The sequence below is a fragment of the Paralichthys olivaceus genome, chromosome 13 (assembly GCF_024713975.1).
Source record: "Paralichthys olivaceus isolate ysfri-2021 chromosome 13, ASM2471397v2, whole genome shotgun sequence".
In the NCBI taxonomy this organism is placed as follows: Eukaryota; Metazoa; Chordata; class Actinopteri; order Pleuronectiformes; family Paralichthyidae; genus Paralichthys; species Paralichthys olivaceus.
The window spans coordinates 8,371,171-8,391,105 of NC_091105.1; the positions used below are offsets into that span (position 1 = coordinate 8,371,171).

Sequence of the window (19,935 nt, forward strand, 5' to 3'; positions counted from 1 at the left end):
GGGGATTAAAGCAGACAAGACGACAGGTAGACAGGTGTGAGGAGCAGTGCATGCTGGGGGTTGGTGAGGGTGGATGTGGATTTAAAAATAGTGTGTGGATGTAATTAAAGAAACAGTAAGCACAGGAGGAGGCAGGCAGGGATCCCACGGTGGGAATGATTTGTCAAAAGAGCATTTTCGGCTGCTCCACTTGTGTTCTCTATCCAGATGTCACATGACCTGCAGACTAGTGGAACAGGGAAGAGACGACACAGTGGAAATACATATAAAAGGCACAGCGTCTCTGAGAACTCACAAAATTACACTCAAATAAACGAGAAGTGTCGATACATTTTATGAGGCTTAAAAAAAAGCATAGATTTACAGATTTTGATGCGTATTCATGACATTGAAGCTTGTGAGATTTGTTTTTATGAAACACGTCAATATATAAGACATGCAATCGTCAAACACAACCACAACAGACACACATTTTGCAATTATCTAACAATGTTTAATGAACTTTTATTTAGTTAGATTAATTAGTTAACAGTATACAATTCAATTCACCGACACACTAGTGTCTTCACGAACATAAAATGGACTGTACAGCAGATGTACTGTATACTGTAGCACTTGTACGTGCAGTGGGCAAAAACACATGGAAAGTTTTGAGGATGAGTATAATATAAAGTGAGTGTAGTTATTCCCAATTTGCACAAGAGATCCACGTTTTCTGTTTTTTGTATGTCACAGTAGAGAAGTTGAACTGTAAATGGAACTATCAAGTGTGTGTGTGGGGGGGTTGTTTTGTGTTTGTGTATGTGTGTGTGTGTGAAATATGTGGTTTATATATAGACAGTCCAGTCATATCAAACATTTACGACAGCCAGTTGTGACAATCATCAACTTCCGTCTTCAACGTGGTTCACAGCATCGGGGAAATCTTCCCTCAACTCCATTTCTGGTCACCTCGTCAATTGTGACGCCTGCAGGGACGACAACGAAGTGCGTGTTAGAAAATATGGAAATTACAAAAGAAGAAAAGGCTTCATCAAATATCTGAGGCTTCTGTTTTATGACACGAATCATGGTGGTCAGTCCAAAATACTGCTCCTACACAACAGACTCTATATAAACACTGACGACCTGTCTCCACGTTTGGAGTCAGAGTGTGTGTGTTGGAGGGAGAGGTCCCATCAACACATGCTCGACCAATCACACATCAGACTCAGCTGTCATTCTTTAAATTTCACCTCGTTTTCATAGCATCAAATAACAAATTAAAATCAAACCAATCAGAAAAATTTGAAGAGTACATCAGTGTGATAGAAACTACTTAAATAGATAGAAGCCATGTTTGAAAATCTATTCCGCGTGTACTTTGACTTTTAAGTTTGCACCATTTCACATGCACTAACGTGGAGGAGGCAGGACCTATTACCTCTCCTGCAGCCAGCCACAAGGGGGCATTCAGAGCACTTTGGCTTCACTTTTGAGAAGCAGAATTCATGTTGACCATCTTTATATACAGTCTATGATCCTTCATGGTGAGACACTTCCAAAAACAGCTGATTTAGAGAGTTAGTAGATTTTATGTTTTGATGACAAATATTCAGAGATACATTCTCGTAGCGAAACTGCAAGACACTCAAACTATTTAAAGAGTCACTATTTGCACATTTTCTTCCATTTCTCATGATGCCTTAATTAACCGGACATTTATTTATCACACAATTTCACAAATCCAATACTGTTTAGTATTTTAATAGAATTATCTCCTGCAGTGTAAAAATACAGTAAACCTCAAGATCACAGTTATCTTACAGTGTATCAAAAATCCAATAATTCATGTGCTTATTTTCAGGGTTAAAACTGACAAAAATAAATCCGTGGAGCATTAGTGGTATATCTGTATTGCAATATGTTAATATTAATCATGAACATATACGTGATGAGCTCAACTTGCCCTGTACATCTTTTCTTACCTTCTCACCAGTCGTAGCGTGGGCGGGTTTGGGGCTCACGGTGTCTGGGGGACTCATGCCGATGACCTGGTGGGGGTGTTGAGCTAGGAGGGGCAGTAAGAGCCAGCTGTTGGCCTCCTGCCCGTCGATCTCGGCCATACTCCAGCGCCCGGGCGTTCGGGGGGACGTACCTTCCTGCCTCCCTCCTCCACTCATCATCAAACGCTGCAGCATCACCTAGTAGGAATGTAGGGGAGGTTGGTAAGTAACACACATCTTATGTTATTGTAGCTGTTTTTGTTTTTACTCTCTTTGGTATTCGAAGTTGAGCTGAGAACAGTAATCACGAACAATCATAAACTGATCGTTTCCTCCTGAAAGACTCACTTTCATCAAGGTTGATGAAGTCTTGCCGTTCCTCGCGGTCTCCTGTGCGGCGATTTCGCGAACGCTCCATTATGTGTGCACGGGGGCCGATGTGATGGCCAATGGCGAGGCGCTCCAAGCCGCTCTCACTGTCCCTCACAGACTGCCGCGTCTCACGGATCTGAGATGAGGAGGGGGCAGCTCAGTTTACTAAAACAAGCAGGATACTCTGCACTCTGGGTGAACTCTCTCTGAAGTGTTTCTATTCCAACTATGATGTTTATACTGTACATGATCTATTTACTGTCACTACAAGTTCTGATCATTTCATGTGTTAATGAAGCGAGAATGTCAAAGTCATGTCTGGACAAACAATGCACAACTGTCCCATATCAATGGGGAAAGTAACAATCACTACCGACATACATTCTGTTGATTTGAACTCTCTTAAGTTACTGAAGTTATTCTCACCCCTCCAGGGCCTGTTCTCGTTGCATGGGTCTGCTGATAAACTTTAGGAGCCCCTATATCTGACGAGGAGTAGGAGATCACTGTTGAAGAGGAAAATGTCTGACAGTTTGGTGTACCGGTCATTCTTTCCTAGAAGAAAATAAAAAAACAAACAACACGGTGAGACGGAGTACTGATGAATTACAGGTTTCAGTCATGAGGGTAATTACGTCTGCTTATGTGACAAAACTCACTCACCACGTTTTCCATCATTTCTCCCATCATGCCAAACATATCCATGAATCCACCACCCTGAAAATTAAATGAGACCTTTTAATGGCGTTTCTGCAGTTTCCAACAAGTTAAATTTAAAACTCTTTAAGTTCCATGTTGACCTTGTTTGAGGTTTTATTACAGCGTGCTAATATCTGTATTATTTCCATAAACCAGAATAACAAAGATAAAATTGGAGACTTGTTCTTCATTTGTAGAATATCCTTGTTAAGCTCTGTTATCAGAAATATTTGTAAACATGACTAGACTTCCTGCAGTTATAGGAGGTCAACTACTCACCATTCCCATCATACCGAAGGGGGCCAGTGGACCAGCCTAGAAGAAAGTGTGCAACAATTGTAAAATCAGTTGAAATTGTTTAACTAATGTGATTAATTCACAAAACACATGAATACAATCCACCAACATAGCAGCAGGTTACCTGTCTACGTGGTGCACGATGTGGCTGCATCTGGGGGGCAAGAGCAAAAGGGTCCATGGCAAATGGTTGAAACAGACTCATCTGCTGCCTGTGAGCCGCAAATGGATCCCTAGAAGAAATCAGAAATATTTATGATATTACTGTTGTCTTAAAATAGACTCATATAGGTAAAGGAAATCTGAAAATGATACGGGAAGAGAAGTCAGTCATATTTATCAGGATGTGACAGATCACTTAGACAGGAGGTCTTATCAACATCTTCTTGTCTGTGAGTCCAGTTTCAGCAGTTTATTACGTTACCACACTGTTTAGAGTACGGGATCATTTTGGGGTTGTTTTGTTTTTAGAAGCACGGAAGGAATTTAAAAAAAATGGCAATATATCCTTTTTGACCTCTTAGTATTTATTTTGATAAGGATGAAAATACAATTTGTATCCCAGGGAACTCTCACAAGGCAACTTACAGACCAGTGTGAGCTTCAGTAAAAGGCCCTTTAAAAGGAAGATGCATCACATAACTGTACCTGGCCCTCATCCTGGTAAATAACACAATAGTACTATAAGGATTTTATGATGATGTGGCAGCCACAAATTTAACCAACAACAATTTAGATAATTGGTCACTTATTTAAAGAGTCCACATTTTGGTATTTTACGGATTCAGAATTTTAATTTCGGGGTGTAGTAGAATACGTCTGTTATGTTTTCTACAGACTTTGAACCTCATAACTTAGCAGAGCTTTGCTTTTACGTGGACAAGAGAAAACGTTTGAAACGGACAAACCGATTTATCAAGCAATTTTGAATCATCTCATTACATTCTCTCAAATGTGTCGCTCGGCTAGTTTAAAAATAGTGTCCAATTGAAGCCCCCGGTCTTAAATCGCGTAATTTAGTGTGCATCATCAATCAAGTGTAAAATCTTGAACCAATGTTGAAACCAAATATGAAACCCAGATCTTGGCACAGAGTAAAGCAAGTACCCTCAAAAACAGTGCACAGGTGTAGCTGAGGGCATTGTTGCTTTAAAGGTTAATGGTTGTAGGGCTTAAAATCACAACATAAGTTCAATCAATAGCAAATAAACAAAGGTTCAATATAAATCAATACATTGCTTATGTTTTGAGCAAGCACCATGAGGAGTTATAATAAATAATGAATCTTCACTCAGGAGCCAAAACCAGTCTTTAAACTTAGAAGACATAATAATGTGACATTCATCCTGATAATGATCGATATCAACTTAAATGTTTTGGCCATATCTTAAGTGATGGACACATCAAATAACAATTTGATTTTGTTTAAATCTGTTTATTGTACTTTGTATGAAGTTAACTGATAAATATTGATTCTGTGCATTCTTCTTAAAACTTCCACAACCTCTGCTAAGTACTGTACTTCACGTAGTATCTAGTAGAGCACAGGTTGATCTGCAGCAATTCAAACGTCCATGCATTTGCAATGTAAAGGGATCAGCATTGTGAAGATATGTTCTAGAAGAATAAAGCTGCCATTAGTTTGATCTGAAAAAAGCTTTAAATGCCCACAACAGACAGAACACGAGCTGTAACTGTGTTTTGAAACAAGGTTAAATGAACGCATTGGGATCATTGAGTATTTCAGCTGCTGATCTGTGAACCAAACACTGCTGAGCTCTGACAGCGTTGTTTTAGTTGTTGTCTATCCAATATGGTGGACCACCACCGTAGGCCCCCACAGCTGGCTGGAGTCAAGAAAGGTACCTGCTTCAAGCCACCGGAGAAATTTCATCAAACCAAGATGTTCCTCATGTAAAACACACAAGGAGGCGACGCTGTTGAAACATAATGTGACTAATGTCAGTACTCACATCATGTAGGGGTCGTCATCAACGTCGTTCAAGAACCGAAACATGCTAAGGTCTTTAACTCAGCTGGCTGATGCTAGCCAGCTAGCTAGGTAAACAGTCGCGTTTTTCAAGGATGAAGCAGATTAAAGAACTCGAAACTCTGGTCAGGCTGAAACCGAGGAGCTTGAACTTTATCTCGGCCACTGAGACACTAAACATCCGCTACACTTCCCCACAGAGACCGCTCACAGCGTCCGTACACAGCAAATTCCAGAAACCTGGACCCGACATGAAAACGGAAGTCAGTCCTCTGACAAAGAGAAGGAGCTGCGCTGTCAAGTTAGCATCACAGCTACTAGCTGTGGTTTCCGGTGTTGTTGTTTTTCAGAATAAAGCGTTTCCTGTTGTGAGGCTTTCAGAACAATCAACAAGTTTGATAGTTTAATTATATGATGTGATATTGTATAATAGTATATCATATCATGCTATATTACATTGAGTTACATTATATTATATTATATTATATCATGCTATATTGCATTGCGTTACATTACATTATAATATATTATATTATATTATATTGTATTATATAATAGCTCCACATCCTATATTTAATCTATTGAAATTGAGTTCAAACCACGGAGAAGGAGCCATTTTTGTGAGTTAGATAAACAGATGTATAGATGTATACATAGATAAATAGATAGATGTATATATGTATAGATAGATAGATAGATAGATAGATAGATGTATAGATGTATAGATAGATAGATAGATGTATAGATGTATAGATAGATAGATAGATAGATGTATAGATAGACAGATAAATAAATAGATAGATAGATAGATAGATAGATAGATAGATAGATAGATAGATAGATAGATAGATAGATAGATGTATCGATTGACAGACAGACAGACAGACAGACAGACAGACAGACAGACAGGCAGGCAGGCAGACAGTGTGTCCTCTGGCCAGCAGGAGGCGGTGTTTCCATTCCTCAGCAGGGACTGGGGCTCGTCTTGTCTGCGGCTGCGCTCACTCACCGACCCTCAAACCCGGATGTAACCAACGCCTAAGCTGCCAGAAGAAAAGCGGTGAGTAGAGTCTGAGAAACTGAGCGAAGCTGATCATTTAGAACAAACTAAACCTCCTGACACCCGCAGCGGAGTGTTCTGAGCAATGCGAAGTCTCCACCGAGAGACGGGGCTCGTTTATCTGGATCATAAATCCGCGGCGCAGTGCGAAACCTCCCCTGCCATTGACAGAGACTGAGAGTTGGCTAACGCGACTGTGGTTTAATGAAGTTGTCTCAACTGTCGCTGCTGGTCGAGACATTATATTTCTTCTGTTCATGCTTTTACACCGACCTGTGGTCAGTTTAATAAATGAGCTAGTTGACACGTTAGCTTGACACTTGACAGACTGTGGCTTCACCAAACTGAGCTAACACTTAAGTGATCACAACCTGGCTCCGCGCGTACTTCTCCCTCTCTCTTCTATGTTTTAGGTGTTGTTATGTTTTGTTTAGCTGAAAGTTGAATCAGGGTTCAGGCCACGTTTTCGCCGAGGAGCAGCTTATTTAGCGGAAGTGTTGGGCAGCATCCGTTTCTAAATGACAGAGAGCTAACAGGCCGTGGTTCCTTTAACATCTGTGGTATGTAGCAGCCAGTATGCGGAAGTGATTCACTGTCATCAATAAACCTTTGCTCGCACATGTTATAACAGGCCTGACGCTCACATCGGTCTTGTTTCTCAACCAGCAGCCAGGGCTGGCCAATAAAACCACTAATATACTAATCTAGTGACAAACTTAACACCGTGACGACCAGGCACAACATTAAAACACTTCTGATCTGCTTTTCTGTAATGCTCGACAAGGATTTGATGGCTGATATTACTGAATATGTGGCATAGGTAACACATTAGGGACTTTACACCGCTTTATTAGGCACAAACCAATAGTGTAAAACAATAGTCCTGCAGTAAATAGGACTGGGTAATAAAACAACATCACAATGTATTTTTTCGTCAATAGCAATATAAGTATACATTGCCATATATAAGACAAGTTCAACATATATTGATATATGAATAATGCAAACATTTCATTATCTATTAATATTTGTCACATCTGTTGCTGTTTATAAAGTGTTTGCCTTTTTCTGCTCAACAAAAAAAGAGTTTAAAACCACAACAGTCAATAAAATCAGTGTTTGTACGTCACCGGAATAATAATGTGACATTTATCATGATAGTTATCGATATTGACTGATTAACAGTTTTATCTTAACGTGACTATAGCCCAGCCCTAGCAGTAAATCGTTTTACACCCTTTTGTATTACACAGAGAGGTGTTTCTCTTATCCAGCCTGTACTACTGAATACTTTTTAAAAGTTAATAATCTTTTACGCTTTAATATTTTTATGCTGATAATTTGTACTTTTGTGCTTTTTTATCTCTGTAATTCACAAAACACTTGATAAACAGCAAAACATTTTACAAATCTGAGCTATAACATTAAAACCAATCATGTATTATTGCTCCTCACTATGCTCGCACAATGCACAAGGAGTATACCTATATATTTAACCTTTTATATATATTGAATTATATTGCTATTGTTGAAATTATTTTGTACTAATTGTATAGTTTTTTTTCACCCATCCCTATTTACTGCAGGTCTATAACATTTCATTTGTTTTAGCTACATTAGGTTTTTGTTTTCATATCTAATAAAGTGGCAACTTTGTAAAATTGTGTTAACTTTAGCCATCAAATTAATGTTGAGCATTAAAACATACATGAAGTATTATAATGTTGCGCCTGATTAACAGTATTTAACTATATTTGTAAAAGTATATCATTATTATTATTATTTTGAGCAAAACCTACTTTTTGTCTTGAATGCAAAAGCATCTAATGATTGTTTCATTTAGATCTGCAGATTATACTTATTTATTATAATTGTTCGGTCTCTAAATTGCCAATTTAATGAACATTATAATTTTCCACAGGTTAAAGTAACATCTTGATAATCAAAGCAGTAGTGGATCACTTTTCAGTCGACTGGCTAATTAATCAAGTGACTGACAGTCACTTCTCCATCCTTTATGTATATTATTATATAACTGGATTATAAGACTAATGTTACTGGTCCTTAATTGTGAAATAGATATTTTACTGTCACAGTTGGTTAAGATGATTTTAACCACTTTATATTTGTATTATTGTGCAGCTTAATCTGTAACAAATGCATCACACTCACATCACAACAACAGTCAACTATAGTTGTCACACAAATATAGAGGAATATTTATCTTTTAAATCTTGAAAAGTCTAGTGGAGGGGTATTATAAAGTAGGAAACAATAAAAACACAGTTACCATTAAATGTACTTAAACTTGAATAGACATACTTTCAACCACTGCCCCTATAAAATATTATAGATCTATTGCACAACACACTTCTCACAGTCTGTTGCTGTTTATATTTTCTGTTCGGTAAATGTGCACAAGTTCTTCATGTTGAGTCACTCGCTGTATAAAAAGCCATGCACGACACTAATAAGCATTTCTTGTGTGTTACTTCCCCTCTCAGCATCTGCTGCAGTTAATGTTGACACACACATGATGTTTCCTATTTTCTGTTTTTCCCTTATAGATGCAGACTATAAAATGTGTAGTGGTAGGAGACGGTGCAGTAGGAAAGACCTGCTTACTGATCTCCTACACAACCAACAAGTTCCCCTCAGAATATGTGCCCACGGTAAGAAGATCCAGCACAGTCACGTTAAAAAGAACTGCACATGGTTCACATATTGACTCAGTAACAGTGAAATCAGACGTGTTGGATTAGACTAATCATTTTTTTGATTGTTTTCTCAAAGGTTTTCGACAATTATGCTGTGACAGTGATGATCGGGGGAGAGCCCTACACACTCGGCCTATTTGACACAGCAGGTAACACGACAGTCTTTAAAACTCTCTTCTGTTCTGTCTCATTTCTGCCACTCTGAAACTTATCGAAAAACTTCCCCTGCTCTTTTTTGTCTTGTGACTGCCCCCCTCAGGTCAGGAGGATTATGACAGGCTGCGTCCTCTCAGTTATCCACAGACAGATGTGTTCCTTGTATGTTTCTCTGTTGTCTCCCCCTCATCTTTTGAAAACGTCAAAGAGAAGGTCAGTTTTTAATCATTTTTGTCTTTCATTGGGTAAAAAAACATGACCTTGATTTTTGACTCAAACAAACTGGTGAAAAAATCTGTCTCTTTGGGCTTCATTTCACTATTTATTATTTTCTTAATTAATTTATTCATTTTCATCGTCTATAACTTGTCCCGTTTTCCCTAAGTTGATGTCATTGTTTTGTCTGACTAACAGACTTGAACCCCAACATAAACATTTTACTGTCACAAATCCTCACATTTAAGCTGTTGTTGAACAAAGCAAACATTTACTCATACAATTACTTGATTATTGTTATTTGACTGATTGATTAATCACCTAATCATTTAAGCTCTAATGATGTGTTGTGGGCTGAGGGTTGTGTCAAATGTTTGGATGCTGGAACAGATATTTCTTTAAAATACTGATATTTAAACGATCAATTTTATGACCTGTTACATTTAGAAATACATCCTTTTATAAACAAGCCAAAGTTCTCAAATTGAATATTAATGAAATATAAACTATGTAATGTCTACCTTTACAAAGTGATATTGTGTTTCTGAATAGTAAATAAACAAGGTTACAAATCTGACCAGACATTTAATACCAGGTCTTAGTTTTTGATATATTTTGGTCTATAACACATTTAGTTCAATAACAATTAAGTAATAATAATCTTTATATAATTTTCTTTTTTCAGTGGGTTCCTGAGATTTCTCACCACTGCCCACGCACACCCTTCCTGTTAGTGGGCACACAGATGGACCTGCGGGAAGACAGCAACACAATTGAGAAGCTGGCAAAGAACAAGCAGAGGCCCCTCTATCCTGAGAGCGGAGAGAAGCTGGCACGTGAGCTCAAGGCCGTCAAATACGTGGAGTGCTCTGCTCTGACACAGGTGTGGGGCAAATATTACTTTAAAAGTGAAAGTGAAGCATTTATTAGTTAATTTCTCTATTTAACTCTTGTTTTCTCTCTTTTTCTTCTTTTTCTTCTTGTTCTTCGAGCAGCGAGGGCTTAAGAATGTGTTTGACGAGGCGATCCTGGCAGCCTTGGAGCCTCCAGAGACCAAAACCAAGAGAAAGTGCATTCTGCTATAGACGAACAACGACATTGAGAGACGTAATAGTGTAAGAAGTAGGTGGGGTGAATCAAAACACCGGAGCAATCAATGGCCATTATGAATAAAAGGACAAAACAAAAGAGGAAGGGAGGTACAATGCCATTGAGACTTATTCTAACACACGCGTACACTGATTGTGCCTTCAATATAAACATTGAAAGAGGCTGAGGCAGCAAAACTTCAGCAGTAAATGCAGCAAGTGTCACCTATCTCCTTTTCTGAAAGCTTTTAAAAACTGCAGTGTTCTCTCTACAAACATTCAGGTGGGGCGGGCCCCCCTTGCCTGTCACAGTTGCTCCATTTTTTATTTTTAAAGAAAGATTCATTTCTATAGTTGCCTTTGGCTTCCTCTTTGTTTTACCTCTTGCAGTCATTAGGGGCTTTTAAACACTTGAGTTACATTTAACATTAAGTTTTTAGTGAACTTTAGTTAGTACATTTAAGGGGGCAACTTAATGTTAAATGGTCTTTGCTTTCTTTTCAGACCCTTGTGGATTGAATAATGAAAGCATGAGAGATTTATTGTCACTCCAAACAAAGGTAGCTCTTTGAAATGATTTCTCTCTTCCAAACTTTGTTGGGAGGCCAAGTGCATTGTCACCAATTCCTCTTCTGTAGATGACATATGAATTTCTATTTTATTCTCCTTTTGTTTATACCTTGTTAAATCTGTGACTTTGTTTTGGGAATTTTTTTTGCATTTACTCATTTTGAAACTTGACTTTTTATTTTATCCAGATTTTTTCTATTGCTAGACTACCAACTTTGAGTGATCGTTCATATAACAAATCAAGTTGTAATATTTTCAATAGATCTCAATCTTGACTGAGATTGAGATGATAACCTTTGATAGTAAATTTCTGGGTGTTTGTAATCACAGGATATTTTTAATAAAAACGGTTTAATGACATGGAAAGTAGCCATTGCTTCCTATGATTGAGGTTAATATTTCCTGAACTCCAGATCATAAGAGAGGAGAACGCTTTCTCAAAAACACATTCTGTGTGTCCTTGATATGTTCACCACATTTTCTACTATATAAAGAAAAGAGAATCTTTTAAAGCAACAGCATTTAACTTTTACTGAGCAACATGTGGTGATTAGTTCTAATGGGTTCTGTGTCCAATGAAGTGGTTTTCATTTAAAGACAAAACAAAGCCTGTCATTCTGCTGACCGGAGCTCTGGCTGTGTAGTCCCACTCACTGAACTGAAACACAACTGAACAGTGCATATTACCCATGATCCCCAGCTTCCTGAACCAGATGAGGTGCTGCTTTAACAAATACTCCAAATTAGGTTTTGAATTATCCATATTTTAAGTTTCCCCGCTGAGTAATGGAGGTAAATCTTAGTTTTTAATGACTTCTAAGTCTTTTTTAAAATTGTTCTGCAGTTTGGAATCACTCTTGGAGTTGTTGGGCCTGATTTTGACGATTTAAGCTGCTACTATCACAGATCATACCCGCCTACTTAAATTACATGGAGCAAGAACAGACATTTATGGAGAGGAGTGGGAAGGAAAGAGGCTCCATTCTCCAAATTCCAAGTCAATGAACCATCAAAGTTGCATCGTGTTGCACATACCATATTTTTTTCTTTGCCTTTTGCTGGTAAATTTCAAGTTGTTGTTTTTTGCAACAACAGTCACTGTGTTTCACATCTTGCATGTACCACACATTCACACCACCCTTTGTAGTTGGCAGTAATGCATGTAACATCAGTTGAGTGCTTGTACAGGAAAATATACAAATAAGGCTCAAATAATGGCCCGCCAGAGATGCACATCCCTCTAGTGGTCAGAAATCCACAGGTCACCTTTAACTTTACACCTCACCCATGTGCTTTGCTCAGGAATATCAAGGTCAATAAGAAACTTAAGAAGGATCTGTGGGATAAAACTACTGTATTTATTAGATTTATTGATCAAACCAAAAAGCACTGCTCATGCAGGACACAGAAGAGATGACGGTGAGGGACAAGACACAAGACAGACACTGATGTAAGTAGATGTTCTAGTCTTGCTGTTTGTTATGTCACTGTTGGAGGCTGAAGTGAAGATATACAAATAAATAAACCAGGGCAGGGAGGAAGACATAAATACAGTCAATGTTCAACGACCTGCTAGTCTATGATACAATGCACAGAGATGGCATGAAACAAAAAAATAGTGCTGCTGTGTTTTCTGTGTTAGTTCGGGTTACGTTCAGCTTTAAAAGCTTTGTCATGTTGTGAGATGTGAGAGAAGTGTGTGTGTGTGTGTGTGTGTGTGTGTGTGTGTGTGTGTGGCACAGACGACTTGTCTGTCTCAGAGTTAGTGTTGAGTAAGTTTAAGAGAAGAGAAAGTGATATTTCTTTCTGCCTTATTCACTGTTGATCATTTTTGTTTTTTTTTATCTTTGCAGCTTTTACAACAGAATCGTCAAACTTCCGTCTACAGCTGCGGTGAAGATTAGTTACACTGAGGCTACCAGCGGATAAATTGCTGTCTCTGTCATCCTTAACTCGTCTAGTGTTCAGTAGAGTCTTTCTAGTGGGTTTGCTCGTGTCTTTCTGCCGGTTTGACCTTGTGTGGGCTGTCTTACACTCTGCAGGTGTGAATGGTGACTGTGTTCTTGCACTGCTGGCAGCGGACTGAGCAGCACCAGGAAAACTTGCAAGAGCAGCGCTGCACCACCTCCGCCCGACCTGCTCTGTATCCTGGCCCGCAACACACCAGCTCGCAGCCATCTGGCGCCAGCCGAGAGGTTCCTGCGGTGTGTTTTTGAAAGGACAGCAGCATCAATATCCGTAATTTATCAAGTATGGGTTTGTCTGGATCATTCTCAACTTGCCGTTAATCTTACCGTTACATCTTCTACCAGCAGTCCCAGGGATACCGTTGTCAGGGTCAAGGTGGCAGAAATCTGGAGAGGGCGCAAGGTACAAAAGGTCTCTGGCAGCAGGGGGTTTGACCTGGGGGTCACGGGGGAGCAGGGCAGTCCTGGATCCTATACGAGTCAGGCGGACCTAGGAGGAGAACAATGTGAGACTGAGGAGATTTTAAAGGTTTCAGAGGAGGATGAAGGGTTTTAAACAAACAGAAGATGTTTTCTGATACCTCTGTGGCTCCATCAAAGCGTTCCTTGAGCCCAACGCCGACACGCCTGAATGGAGGCATGACCTTCCAGCAAGTCCTTAACTCACAGGAGCCCGAGACGCCATGACACTTACACTCCACCTGCATGTTGTGAAGGATGGCCTGAGGGTGACAGGGTGGTGAATGTAGGAGGAGCTGATTGTCATGTTATTCTCACAGATTACAGAGTTGGAAATGAACAGAACCAACCTTTCGACCAGCCTCGTTGTTATGGAGATTCATGAGTGGTCGTCCTGCTGACAGACCCTTGGCTCGCTCTGGTTCATCCACAAACGTCTGGGAGAAAGCCACACCATAGGACAGGTTGTCACTGCAGCCAGACCACTGGAAACCTGCGGCGGGACGGAGAAAGACTGTAGTGTGGACAATGAGACCCTTTCTCTATATGTTTTTATGTTAACAATGGAAAAACTGTTAAATGGGATCACATAAGACAGAAAATCGCTCTACTGCTGTCTGCATTGCACCTATGGTCCTCGTGCTAGTTTTATGCTCTGCGTGACTTTGTGGATTTACCAGCTACATATTCATAGTACAGAATCCAAGCTCACCCTCGGGACTGACCCCCCTGACCTTCCTGTCACAGCCACACCTCTCCAGCTCCCCGCGGGTGCAGGCCCGGGTCACAGCCACTGCCACCGCTGCGGAGGACAAAGCATGCACAAAGGCCGCCTCACGAGTGCCTGAATTCAGAATAGACAACAGGATGCAGAAATAAGAGTTGTTCAACGTGTCAGCAGGTAATTCTGCGTGAGAATACGTTGCGACAGTAAAGATCATACCTTGGTTCATAACTCTGCCAAATACATTGATCCCACGTGGGGTGGTGGAACAGTTCCAACGGCGATTCCTGAACTGGTGCTGGCACTGCGTTAGACGGTAACATGCATCAAAGACAAACAGCTCCAACGCATATTAATTAAAACAAGTTATCACACAATTGCTGGGGGTGCATGCAAGTCATGACCCTATATGTGCTCTCTGGTTATACCTCTTCTATGACCATCTCCGCTGCCTTGCGTACGGACTCCATGACCTCCCCCCTCGCCCTGCACACCCCCACCTGCCCAGGGGTCAGCCCCCTCAGCCGTGCACATGGGGCAGCACCAGACACAGGCCTGGAGCGAGGCAGCCTCGCCAGGGAGCTGGGACAGAAGAACGGTGATTGGTGGTGTGACTCACAGCAGACATGAGGGGTAAAAAAGGAAGGTGCATAATTAAGTAGAGGGAGGGAGTGAAAAAAGAAAAAAGGATGAAGAGGTAACGACCGGGCAGAGTTTTAGAGAGGACGGAAACAAGGGCAACACAAGCGAAGAAGACAGAGACGACACAGTGAAGGCAGAGAGAAAGAAAAGAGAAAAGGTCACCGGGAGTGAGACAAAGAAAGAGAGGCGAGCAACTGAAAGAGATTTAGAGACATGTCACCATCTTTTAAAAGTTACAGCATGACAAACAAACTCCCTCTTTCCATTCCTCCCTCGCACGCTAGACTTACAGCCAGTTGGTTGCCATGGTGGGGTTGGTTGCCCATAGCAACAGGAGGAGGAGTGGTGCCGTGAGATTGACAGTGGAGACAGTTGGCATCAGACTGACCGTCTGTCTGTCCGTCTCTGTGCGTCAGGCTGGGTCTTTGGACAGCACGCTGCCCGTCTCCACAGTGGAAGTGATCTGCCCGTCTGCGTGTTGTCCGCTGTGGCTTTGGTTTATGTGTCAGATCCTGGGTCTGGGGATGATCCCCACATATCTGTAGAAATGACAAGATGACGGAATAGTAAAACATCCAGCACTGAAATTTCTTATCATCCTGTTCTTCAATGTCATTTCTAATAAACTTCACGGAAACAAAGGGATTAAGTTCACATGAGAATGCAGTTGTAGCTTTAAAAGTTAGTTTATTATAGAGATTTATTATTCATCCAAAAACCAGACCTAATGCTTTACAGATACAGTCAGCAAAAAGTATTTGTACGAGTTAAAATCTTATCCTAGTTTGCAAAAGTAACACTGATTCTTACCAGTTCATAGTATTGGAATATCCAGCGATTCCTTCGTTCTGTTGGACCAAACTTTCTCCAAATTTCAATTGGAAAAGTTGTTCATCAGTTTAGTTTCTAGTGCCGTCAGTGACAGTAAACGCATGCTCAGCAAATCTCCAAGCAAATCTCACAATCTTACACACGAAAATGAATCCTCCTTTCCAATTTAGTTGGTCAAATTAGTAAAAAACGCCCCCAAAAATTTTAATTCCAATTAAAGATTTTGTTTTGTTTTTTTTAGACAAAAAGGCCCAATCACATTGTGTCAGTGGGAACTCAGGTCGGTCCGAGGAAAACAATTGTGTCCATTCCAGGTTGGAAGAGGAAGAATGAGTGAGAGCAGTGAGATGGGAGTGATGGGTTATAAAGGAGGTAGAGAGTGAGGGTGGGAGAGAGGGGACAGGCGCGGACCTGGGTGTGGAGTGATGCCGAGGGAGGAGGAGGAGGGGGAGGAGGAAGCTTTGGAAAAGGAAAATAGTTCTACTACGCAAGTGTTACGAGTGCAAGTTTGCCCTGTATTGTGTTTGTCTGACATGAGACCTAAATTCTGAGCTTCCACTGGAGACACAAAGATGCAGTCCTCAAAATGATAAGTTCTCTTGCGCTCCCATGGTTGTTGGCATGTGTACGTGTGTGCAGGATTTTCTTTTGCTGCAAGAAAACAAAGACGCCTAATGAGAACACAAATTCCCCTCTGTTGTTTCTTTTATTGAAATCAATGTGGAATCAATGCTGGAGTATTGATCCACGTGTTGTCCAGTGAAATCTTCCCATCAAAAACAATGGCGCAGCATTTCTGTTTCTTTGTGCGTATATATGGATGTGAGAAAGTGTCTTACCTAATGTTTAATTTTCCCAAACTTTGTTGCTCTTTTTACAAGTGCCCCCTCCTCCCCTTCCTCTATCTCCCCCGCATTTGCCCTCTCGTTCTCCCTCTCTCCCACTCCCTATATTGTCTTAGAAGAAGGGGTGACATTTAGACAAGGGGAAGAAAACACAGTGGTGACAAATATTGGAACTAAGGCAAATAAATCACAAGATAGGAGGGAAAGGCGGGCAGGAGGAGAGCACGGATGGGTGTTACACTGGGGTTACAGGGAGAAGCAGTGGAGAAAAACAAAGCAGTTTGTGGAAAATAGATTTGAGTAAAAAAAAATTTAATGACGTGTGTTTATTTAATATTGAAGGAGGCTAAAAAACGATTTACTTAAAATATTTTATTTTATTAAAGGAAGAGGCATCTTATCATGTAAACTATATTGCAGGATTTTTTTTTTTAATCCACTGCAAATCATTTGCATTGACAAAAGCTTTTCCTTTTCTTTCTTCTTAATCCTAATTTCATGCTAGGACAGTATGGCCACTTAAAGAGGTAAAAATAGGAGATTTCAAAAATAAAGTCAAAACATAATGAGAATAAAGTTGGAGGTTTTACGTTATGTGTCATTGTTGAGGGGGAACATCTGAAGATCAGCCTGTTACATGCGTGGAAAAGAGGAATGTGGAGCATCTTGTTATAGTTTGTTATACTTTGTTATACCAGTGCGTTTCACAAATAACAAAATACTTAATCTTTTGGCTCATCAGCACCACAGCATCAGGACTTTGAAATGATTGTGCAAGAAAACGTCTATTCCAAAGAAAGAACCACACGGACATGGAGGGAATTGCATCTTTTGTGGAAGAGGAAGATGTTTTTAGGTGTATTTGTATGTGACGTTGAAACTGCAGGATTCTTTTCTTCCCAATACTTCCAGTAATACACCTTGTCAAAACAGTGTAACTAATATATTAATTGTTCAACTTCAATTTTATTCACTTTGGGCTGTTTATCTCTCCCTTCACCCCAAAAGAAAAAAGACATTGTCATAGTTCATGCGCAAAACCAAATACAGTAAAGTAGCACACATGTTCATCCAGTGTAATTTAAATACATGGATAAGTCTGAAAAGTAAATAAAGAGTTAATTCATCTCTAATTCCATCACATGTCAAAGGCAGAAATGGCTATGGCAACTTTACTAATTTGCTTAACTCAGCGATTTAGCTTTTAGCAATCCAGGTATGTTTTATCATCAACATTATTCGGTTAAGATGGTTGAGAAAAAATATCAATAAATGAACATTGATACTTCAATGTTTTCCATAATTTATAGATGTATTGAGTCCCTGTGCAGGATTAGGTGTACACACACACACACACACACACACACACACACACACACACACATCTTTCCTCTGTCTATATCTGTAAAGACAGGTTTCTTTTAGGCCCCTTCCCTCCTTTTTTTTGTCCTCCTCATGTCGTATTCCTCCTTTATGTCCCCCTGTTTCTTCAAGTGACGTCTTCCGCTGTCTCCCACAGCAACGCCATGGTGATGAGCTGGCCACTGTCATGTCCGGCGCCTCTGTTATGCTCATCCCTTCACCCTTCTCTCGTAAATAACTTGCCCTCTTTTTTTTATCTTTATCTTTCCCCCATTTTGTGGACATTGTATCATGCTGAAATGGTCCGGTGCTGATTGACTGTAGCCGGGCTGCAGAGCCTAAAGAGACGCTTGTTAAAGCGTCAGCATGACATATACGTAGAGATGACTTGCATTCCCTCAGTTATAGAGGCAGAGACAGACTTTGAGAGACAGTGAGGTGGGGCCACTGCACTGGTCTCACTTTGTCCACTGATGCTCTCCAAGGGATGGATGATTGGCCTCATTCAGAGATGGCTGCCGCAGGGTAAATCTGGACTTCATGAACACATCACCCCCAAGGTCGTTATAAGACAGAAATGTGACCCTCCACCTTTCGCTCTCCTTCATTTTGCTTTGGCACCTCTCTGCACTGGAGGGCTACCTGCATCAGCAGCCATGGGCGCGGATGGAATAATCATATCAGGCAGAAACATGACTGCTGTGCATGAGCACGCTCGCATTGCTCAGGCATCTCTGCCAACAAAGAGATGAGTGCACGGCCGTGTATAGATGTGTGTGCGGAGCGCGTGCGTGAATATTATGGGATGTCGGGCGGTGGTGTTGTCAGGCAGGGGAGTGGGGATGGCAGGGTGGGGGCGGTGAGCTGTGCGCTCATGGGGGGAGGGGGCAGAGGGAATGGACGACCCATGAATATTATGGAGTGATGGCGGTAGGGTGGTGGTGGGGGGGGAGGAGGTGTGTAGTGCGTGTGAGTTGGAAAGATGGCAGTGTATATGGGATGGAGGGAGAAGGAGGAGGTGTCGGTGACGTGTACGCGCATACATGCATGGGTAAGGGGCATTCGAGCGATAGTAACAGACAACGGCCAGACATAGGCCTTTGTTGCTATGCGATCTGCATGTACAGTGGGGAATATTGCACAGTGGCCATTGGAGTGGAGAAAGCAGCAGAAGGCCTCTGTGCTCACAGTTGGACTGTTCCCGCCCTGTTCTTACACAAAAGAGCATCTCTCATACAGCAGGAATCTTTGATTCTATATGTGAACATGGAAAAATGAAAGCAGCTTATATATGAAATACTGTTTTCAGTTTTCACTGTTCATAGGTGCAGCTCTGGTCCTTAGGGAGCGAAGCACAGACGTAAGTCAAAGGATTTCTCTGCAGAGGAAGTTAAAGATAACATCAGCAGTGAAGAAATTTATAATATGGTTCCTACTGGAAACAATTGTATCATGTAAAGTGAACCTTAGTCCACGGTTACCAGTCTCACTTAGGCCTTAACAAGCAGAAGTCTTTCAGTAGAAGTATCAGGCTAAACCATCTCATGATGTACTGCTGGACATTCACACCAGCAAACTTTATTTTAAGTTCCAGTAGCGATCCCAAAGTGTCTTTGTTTTTCTTTTGCAACATGTTTATGAAATGAAGCACAAGGCATCTAAACTGACGGTTCTGTCATGAAAGATACGGAGTCTTGAGTTTACATTTTTCACTCGGCATAAACTCAGTAAAACCTCAATAAAGATCTGCAGCAAGACGATGTGGAATTTACTGGATGTGGAACTGCCAGACACTGCGGAATAAGTTAAATGAATAATTTGACCACTTAAAAAGCTACAAAGCAGAAGAGTTGTAAATTAGTGTTTCTCCGTGTTTGCAGAACGATCATGTGCAGCCTTCAAATGCTCCTTCTAAGCTCTCATTAGAGTTCCATTCAAGTATTATTTATTTATTT

At 40.6% G+C, this 19,935-nt stretch overlaps 3 protein-coding genes across 4 annotated transcripts; 1 reads left to right on the forward strand and 2 right to left on the reverse strand.

Annotated features, from left to right (window-relative positions):
- Window positions 1-318: 318 nt before the first annotated feature.
- mlf2 (myeloid leukemia factor 2) lies at window positions 319-5,670 on the reverse strand. Its single transcript, XM_020108606.2, has 8 exons — window positions 5,327-5,670; window positions 3,478-3,586; window positions 3,336-3,371; window positions 3,021-3,074; window positions 2,784-2,912; window positions 2,334-2,493; window positions 1,968-2,183; window positions 319-968 (listed from the first exon to the last, which is right to left on the reverse strand). Exons 1-7 carry the CDS (start codon window positions 5,368-5,370, stop codon window positions 1,972-1,974), a joined length of 744 nt encoding a protein of 247 aa, XP_019964165.1. The 5' UTR covers window positions 5,371-5,670; the 3' UTR covers window positions 319-968; window positions 1,968-1,971.
- A 546-nt stretch (window positions 5,671-6,216) lies between these two features.
- cdc42l (cell division cycle 42, like) lies at window positions 6,217-11,516 on the forward strand. The gene is made up of 6 exons (XM_020108602.2): window positions 6,217-6,403; window positions 8,971-9,075; window positions 9,197-9,269; window positions 9,380-9,489; window positions 10,178-10,375; window positions 10,488-11,516. Exons 2-6 carry the CDS (start codon window positions 8,971-8,973, stop codon window positions 10,575-10,577), a joined length of 576 nt encoding a protein of 191 aa, XP_019964161.1. The 5' UTR covers window positions 6,217-6,403; the 3' UTR covers window positions 10,578-11,516.
- Window positions 11,517-12,487: 971 nt separating this feature from the next.
- On the reverse strand, window positions 12,488-15,893 carry wnt4b (wingless-type MMTV integration site family, member 4b). Of its 2 annotated transcripts, XM_020108601.2 has the most exons (9): window positions 15,753-15,893; window positions 15,233-15,481; window positions 14,729-14,882; window positions 14,520-14,604; window positions 14,289-14,420; window positions 13,927-14,069; window positions 13,699-13,839; window positions 13,445-13,607; window positions 12,488-13,349 (listed from the first exon to the last, which is right to left on the reverse strand). In XM_020108601.2, exons 2-9 carry the CDS (start codon window positions 15,319-15,321, stop codon window positions 13,180-13,182), a joined length of 1,077 nt encoding a protein of 358 aa, XP_019964160.1. In that variant the 5' UTR covers window positions 15,322-15,481; window positions 15,753-15,893; the 3' UTR covers window positions 12,488-13,179. The 2 variants fall into 2 exon arrangements, with proteins under 2 accessions (XP_019964160.1, XP_019964159.1); XM_020108600.2 differs by having other exon boundaries at window positions 14,289-14,604.
- Window positions 15,894-19,935: the final 4,042 nt, after the last annotated feature.

Excerpts from the sequence above, each read along its gene's own strand:
- mlf2 (XM_020108606.2), bottom strand. The coding sequence starts at position 5,370 with ATGTTTCGGTTCTTGAACGACGTTGATGACGACCCCTACATGAT. Across the intron at positions 2,913-3,020 it reads GAGAAATGATGGAAAACGTG|GAAAGAATGACCGGTACACC; the intron begins GTGAGTGAGTTT and ends ATTTTCTTCTAG. Across the intron at positions 2,184-2,333 it reads CTTCATCAACCTTGATGAAA|GTGATGCTGCAGCGTTTGAT; the intron begins GTGAGTCTTTCA and ends CATTCCTACTAG.
- cdc42l (XM_020108602.2), top strand. The coding sequence starts at position 8,971 with ATGCAGACTATAAAATGTGTAGTGGTAGGAGACGGTGCAGTAGGAAAG. Across the intron at positions 9,270-9,379 it reads CGGCCTATTTGACACAGCAG|GTCAGGAGGATTATGACAGG; the intron begins GTAACACGACAG and ends TGCCCCCCTCAG. Across the intron at positions 10,376-10,487 it reads AGTGCTCTGCTCTGACACAG|CGAGGGCTTAAGAATGTGTT; the intron begins GTGTGGGGCAAA and ends TTCTTCGAGCAG.
- wnt4b (XM_020108600.2), bottom strand. The coding sequence starts at position 15,321 with ATGCCAACTGTCTCCACTGTCAATCTCACGGCACCACTCCTCCTCCTG. Across the intron at positions 14,883-15,232 it reads ACCATGGCAACCAACTGGCT|CTCCCTGGCGAGGCTGCCTC; the intron begins GTAAGTCTAGCG and ends CTTCTGTCCCAG. Across the intron at positions 14,070-14,288 it reads CAGGGGGGTCAGTCCCGAGG|GTTTCCAGTGGTCTGGCTGC; the intron begins GTGAGCTTGGAT and ends GTCCCGCCGCAG.